The sequence below is a fragment of the Callospermophilus lateralis genome, chromosome 15, assembly GCF_048772815.1.
Source record: "Callospermophilus lateralis isolate mCalLat2 chromosome 15, mCalLat2.hap1, whole genome shotgun sequence".
NCBI classification, from domain to species: domain Eukaryota; kingdom Metazoa; phylum Chordata; class Mammalia; order Rodentia; family Sciuridae; genus Callospermophilus; species Callospermophilus lateralis.
This window is the reverse complement of record NC_135319.1, coordinates 68,523,106-68,529,556: the sequence shown is the minus strand read 5'-3', so window position 1 is coordinate 68,529,556 and position 6,451 is coordinate 68,523,106. Positions and strand designations below refer to the sequence as shown.

The following is a 6,451-nucleotide window of genomic DNA, read 5'->3' as shown; positions in this document are numbered from 1 at the left end:
CCGTGGGCTGCCCCTCCCCAGTCTGCCCCGCCCCCGCCCGGGGCTGCGACCCGGCCCCAGCTCCCAGCCGGGAGCTGCGGGCTCCGGCCGCCCGCCCCGCACTCCCCCCTCGCGCCCGGTGCGGCGCCCCCCGCCCCACCCCTCCCCCTCCCTTCCCACCTACCCACCCACCCCGCCGGCCCGTTACCCTCCCGCCAGCTCCCGCTCCTGAGCAGCCAGCGGTCACCGGCTCCGGCAGCGACTCAGAGCGACTTAGCGCGACGCGGCGAGCAAGACATTCCACGGGACCCGCGGAGCCACGTCGGGATCGCAGCTGAGCTCCCGCACCCTAAACTTCCTCGGCCTCCGCCCCTTCCGCACGTCCCCCGCAACTGCCCACGGGACGGCGTGATCCCGTCAGGGCTCTCGGTGCTCCCGGGGCCGCGCGCCATGGGCAGCCCCCGCTCCGCGCTGAGCTGCCTGTGAGTACCGCCGCCGCCCCGCGTCCCCAGCCTGGCCTGCGCCCGCCGCGCGCTCTCCGCTCACCCTGCGCCTCTCTCCCGCCCGCTTTTGTCTCCCACAGGCTGTTGCACTTGCTGGTTCTCTGCCTCCAAGCCCAGGTAAGGAGCGCAGCGCAGAGGCGGGGGCCAGGCGGGCTGGCGGGGAACCCGACTGGCAAAGTCGGGCAAGGGCAAGACTAGCGCTTCAGGGATGGAAGAAACATTAGAAATCCAGCCCCGAACTAGCCCGAGGAGGGAGCTAAGGAACAGAGTGGTAGTGTCCTGCCTAATGTCACACAGCTAGTGAGTGGCAAGGCTGGAACCCAAGATTTTTTGAGTATAGAACTGTCTTACACATACGCTAGCCAGATTGGGTGGACGGGAACTCTACTGGAAGCCACACCTGGCCTCTGAAGAAGGGGGCAGCCGGAGCCAGGGGACGTTTGTTGTCAGGGAAGTCCAGGTGAATCCAGCAAGGACCCTCTCTGCGGCCCTCTGGGGAGACTTGTGGTTGGTTTGGCCCAATGATGGGGTGCCTAGGCCCTGTGCGCTCAATATTTGCTCTGTAAATTTGTCTTTATAAATGTCACCGGTCGGGTAGCGCTGCCTCCATACTTAAAAGCACCCTGCTCCTCTAGGAAGGCCCGGGCGGGGGGCCTGCGCTGGGCAGGGTGCCCGCTTCCCTGCTCCGAGCTGGCCGGGAGCCCCAGGGTGTTTCCCAACAGGTGGGTCCAGATTCTACCCCATCCCGGGCTGGGTCTGGGTGACTTTCCCGGGTGGGGGTTGGTGGCCTGAGCCGGCATTTGGGGGGGATCCCCCCAGCTTCTGCTGGCTGCCTGGTGCAGCAGGAGGGGGATGCCAGGGTGTGGGGGCCACTCGGGCCCCTGGGCGGAGTAGCATTATAATGGCGTGTTGTGTATTTTTCAATTTCCTAAAGGTAACTGTTCAGTCCTCACCTAATTTTACACAGCATGTGAGGGAGCAGAGCCTGGTGACGGATCAGCTCAGCCGCCGCCTCATTCGGACCTACCAGCTCTACAGCCGCACCAGCGGGAAGCACGTGCAGGTCCTGGCCAACAAGCGCATCAACGCCATGGCAGAAGACGGGGATCCTTTTGGTAAGACTTTTTGGTGGCACCACCTCAATGAAAGTAGCTTGTGGAAGGTGGTGACCCCAGCTGTACTGGCCAGAGGCTGGCTTGTAGGGGTTAGAACCAAAAGGTGTCTTGTGGGTCAGCTGGAGAGACAGTGTTGGGGAAGGGACCCTGGGGAGGACTTAGCCCACAGGTGCCCCCTTCCCTGCCCAGCGGATGAATGAATTCAAGAGTTTCCCTTACACCTCCCCCTTTTTGCACCCCTCCCCAGATGCAGGTGGAGGCTGGAGGTTCAGGGGGAGGGGGCCCACGTTTAAGGGAAGCTCTTGAAAGAGGATATGTCGCCAGGGCCCACAAAAGGAGAGTGGGAGAGAGAAGGGAGAGAAATCCCTCTAGCTCTCCTAGCTCAGAAAAGGGAGATACTGTGAACCATTAGATACTTTGATCAGAAGGGTCAATTACACACTGGGGGCTAAGCCTGGAAAGGGGCCTTCCTTGCTCCACTTTCTCGGAGAACCCAGGCAGGCTGTGTGGCAGCAGGCAGCGGGTGGGCGGTGGACTGTGGCCAGGGTTCCCTACTCCCTGTTGGGTGGTGAGTAGAGGGAGCTACTGCCGGCAGAGAGGCTGAGGACTGATTGATTTCTAAAACATTCAATATTCCTGCCTTGAAACATAGCCAATTTCCAGAGTCCTGGATGTACCAAGAGAAAAGCAAGCCCTCTGGGCGGCTGGTGTTGTTTTTAGAGAGTGATTATTGTGAGTTTAAAAACCTTTAAATAATGACCAAGTTAAACAAGCATGAAAGGAGAGAGGAAGACTCTATTAAAATGTAATAAAAAGGTGAGGCATTTTAAGAGCTAAGAAGAAAAATGAAGAATGATATAAAACAGAAAAAGAACCAGCCTTTTTTCAGATGTGGAGTTTGAAAGGAGTTGCAAGTCTGTAAATGTAAAAAAGAGGTTCAAGATTGTTCTCTATGAATCTCTGGAGAGACCCCCGCGTCTGGCAGAGCGATTAAAACTCTTCTTACTTTCACCTTTTTTAACATTTCCTGAATACTTTCTCCTCTTCTCGAGCCAGTTTGGGGGATCGAGTATGTCTCGCTGCATTTTTTCTGCATCAACGTAGCTGACTTCCCTTCAAAGCTGGAGGAGGAGACATAATTTTCCTGGGATAAATCTGTCACTGGGGTGGAAGAATAGGTTTGAAAATGTTAAGCTTTCCAAAAGCTCAGTTGGGAAAGTCGATGTGAACTGCAGCCCGGCTTCCAGATCCATTTGGAAAGGAGAGTGAGGGCTTTCTTGGTGGGGGTGGGGGCAGCCTGCCCGGTGGCCAAGCTCCCCCGCTGGGCTGGTAGAGCTGGCCTACGGGCCCTTTGTCCCTCCAAATTGGCTGCTTGCTGCCCTTCTCAGCTTCCAAGGAAGGGTACGAATGCCTGGCTCCTTCAGGGCTTACTCCATCGGAGCTAATGGCCCAGCATCCTTGGATTTTGGGGAGGGAAGGCCAATCAGACATTAAGGAAGTCTGCTGCCCATTTACTCTCTCTTTAGACCCAGGGTTCCCTGATTCCTGCCTGCAAGGGAGGAGTAGGAGTGGGAAGTTCCAAGAGCTGAGGTATAGAAAAAGGTGAAAGAAGAGTCTGGGAAGAATAATGGAGAGATCCCAATTACTTCATTAGAGGTTTAGGAAGGGATAAAGGCACCCACTCTGTTCCTATCTACCCCATTTAGCCAGAATCTTCAGAGTGGTTTCCTCTATCCCTTCTCCAGCCAGTATCCTTCCCTAAAAAGCAGATGTTCCTGCCTCTGGAAGGCAGACCCAAAGAGGCATGAGCAGACTGGCAAGGTTGAAGAGGAAGTGGTCAGGAGGAGATGACAGCTGATTTCCTAGCTGACTTGGGGCCAGACTGGGGACTTTGACCATTGGTTGGTTCCCAGCTCTATGTCTATGTGAAGAGGTGTATAGTCATAGTGAAGGCAGGGAGAGTTGCCTTGCTGACCTCAGTGCTCCCCCACCTCTGGTACTGGTCTCAGGAACAGAGAATGAACCATGTCACAAAAGGCTGGACTCTGCTGTAGGAAAGGCAGAAGATCCAGTTCCTTCTGTCCCATCAGCAAGGTCAGCCTTGCTCTCTTTTTGGATAGCTTCTAAGAGAGCAGTTGCATGAAAAGATAATGTGGATGGGTTCTGGGGTAAGTTGGCTCTCTAAGGGGAGAAGGGGTGGGAAACAAGGCACAGAAGTCAAACCCTGCTTCTGGCTGTCTAGTAGCTCTGCCTGAGTCTCTCTCCTCTTCACCCCCAGAAAGAATTTGGTCACAGGGGTGAGAAGCCCAGCTATGATGGAGGTTGAAAGAGAAAATATTGAGTTGTTGCTGTCTGGAACTTGGGGCTGTGGTCTGGTGGCTGGGAAGCTGAAAGATGCAGGCAAAATCCTCAGCTGGTGTTTGAGGTTCTGAAAATCTGCTTTGGGCTGTGTGTAGGGAGAACTGTTCTCATCTCTTAGCAGAGCAGGGCTGCCCAAAGGATTGGGGCAGGGGTAATCAAGCCTGTGAGTTCCAATCAACATGCCAGGAACAGGAGAGGATGCTTTTACCTTTGGCTTCAGGACTGGAGGTCACCACTACACCTAGATGTTCACATAATAACCTTGAGGCATGTACACAAAATAATCTAAGTTGGAGGGATCCTTAGGGATCTTTTGATTAGCCAAGGAACTCTGGTCAGATTAAATTTTACTTGGAACCTTAACATACAAGTTATCACTGTCTGGTTTGAAAAGACAATGGAAGGAATAGAGATACACCTTTTTCAATTTGATGGTCCCAGTCCCTTCTGTGGAACCCAGTTTGTAAGCTGATCCCATCCCTTCTCAACTCAGGAGATCTCAGGGATATACAGCATGTCAGTAGCTGGGCTGGGGCTGGAGCCCATTTTTTGAGTGCCTGACCTGCCTGGCCCAGCAGTTGCTGCTGGGATGTGACAAGTCCTTGGACCAGAGAGGGGGAGGCTATGGATTCTGGGGGTGGGGTGGGATCAGGGGCTTTTCAGTGACCTTCCCACACCTTCTCTGATAGCAAAGCTCATCGTGGAAACAGATACCTTTGGGAGCCGGGTTCGAGTCCGTGGAGCAGAGACAGGTCTTTACATCTGCATGAATAAGAAGGGGAAGCTGATTGCCAAGGTGAGGTATTTGGAGGGAGGTGGGCCCTGGGCCTGAGGGGCAGCCTGGGCTGGTTTAGCTCCTCTAAGGACATTCTTGTGCTGTGATCTCAACAAGGTGTGCAGAGAAACGTAGTCACCTTGGGGTTACCTAATGATTGGGTGTGGGGTGGGGGGGTAAGGAAGAAGGAAACTGCTTAAGAGAGGAAAAACTATAAAGATGAAGGAGGAAGCCTAGGGAAGGTGCTGGGGGGGGGGTTGGTAAATTCCATATATCTTTTTAACAAATCACCAAATTGCTTTGCTATTATGTCCAATTACATGGTACCAGCATTTGGAATGTTCAGTAAGCCGCAAGCCCGGCCCCCTCAGCCGAGCTCTGAAATGGCCCCATTAGTCACGGCTCCTCTCCAGCCTCGAGCTCCCCAGCTTCCTAGGCTTGGGGCTTGGGACTCAGTCTCCTCCCAGGCTCCCCTCCCCCATAGGGTGGTTGCCCTGGGCTGGGAGCTGGAGTCCTGTGGGGCTGAGGCAAGCAGGTGGGGAAGCGCATGCAGCCCAGGCCAGACTGGTGGGCAGGAGGCCAGAGCAGGCAGGCTCTGGGCCCCTCACTCTGCCTCTCTGTCGTGGGCCCAGCCCCTCTGTAGACAGCCATGTGTCACTGCTGCCCAGGAGGACAGGAAGTTGCCGGGTGGGCTGCTGGTTGTGAGGGATTAGAGAGCGGGTGCCTGGGCAGGAGGTGGGGCTGGGCTTCTGCCCCCATCACCATCTGCTGGGGTGCCCACCTGCTGTCTGGGTCCGTTGGCCCTCTGCCTCACATGGGGGGCTCATAACACCGCATCTGCCCCCCTACCTGCAGAGCAACGGCAAAGGCAAGGACTGTGTCTTCACGGAGATCGTGCTGGAGAACAACTACACAGCCCTGCAGAATGCCAAGTATGAGGGCTGGTACATGGCCTTCACCCGCAAGGGCCGGCCCCGCAAGGGCTCCAAGACGCGACAGCACCAGCGCGAGGTCCATTTCATGAAGCGGCTGCCCCGCGGCCACCACACCACTGAGCAGAGCCTGCGCTTTGAGTTCCTCAACTACCCGCCCTTCACGCGCAGTCTGCGCGGCAGCCAGAGGACTTGGGCCCCCGAGCCCCGATAGGCGCTTGCCCGGCCCCTCCCACAGTCGCCGCCGGGGACACTGGAGAGCAGCTCTGTCAGCTGAGAGCTGCGCCGCAAGGGCGGGGGAGGTGCTGGCAGAGCCCCTGTTCTAGTTGTTGATATTGTTTGCTGTTGGGTTTTTTTTGTTTGTTTGTTTTGTTTTGTTTTGTTTTGTTTTTCTAACAAAAAAGAGGCTCTATTTTTGTATTCCACTGGCTGTGACGTCTGTATTCTTACCTCTCAAGAAGGTCCATTAAAGGCCAGCGCAGACTGGGTTCCAATCAGCGCTCCCTGGGGTGAAGGGCTCTCTAATCTGGGGGAAGTACTCCTGAGGTTCCAGCACCTGCAGAACAACTGGCAGGGCAGCCAGGGACCCCCTGCACCTCCAGGTTGGGTCAGGGAGCAAAAAGGTGCAGTATAGGTCACCTAGCATGGTGGTGGGTGCCAGTGGGGATAGTTGTATATTAGTTGCTATTAAATGATTGAAATATTAATTTAATTTGCATATTAGCAATATGATGGAGTGAGTCTGGCAGGGTTGGCCTCTCCCCCTGTGCTGCCCCAGCTGACCAG

General features: G+C 55.5%; 1 protein-coding gene across 4 annotated transcripts; it reads left to right on the top strand.

Moving 5' to 3' along the window:
* The first annotated feature begins 429 nt into the window (after positions 1–429).
* On the top strand, positions 430–5,879 carry Fgf8 (fibroblast growth factor 8). Of its 4 annotated transcripts, none has more exons than XM_076834781.1 (6): positions 430–461; positions 563–599; positions 1,118–1,204; positions 1,450–1,597; positions 4,648–4,754; positions 5,589–5,879. In XM_076834781.1, the coding sequence occupies exons 1-6, from the start codon at positions 430–432 to the stop codon at positions 5,877–5,879; spliced, it is 702 nt and encodes a 233-aa protein (XP_076690896.1). The 4 variants fall into 4 exon arrangements, with proteins under 4 accessions (XP_076690896.1, XP_076690895.1, XP_076690898.1 ...); XM_076834780.1 differs by having other exon boundaries at positions 1,417–1,597; XM_076834783.1 differs by lacking the exon at positions 1,118–1,204.
* The last annotated feature ends 572 nt before the right edge of the window (positions 5,880–6,451 follow it).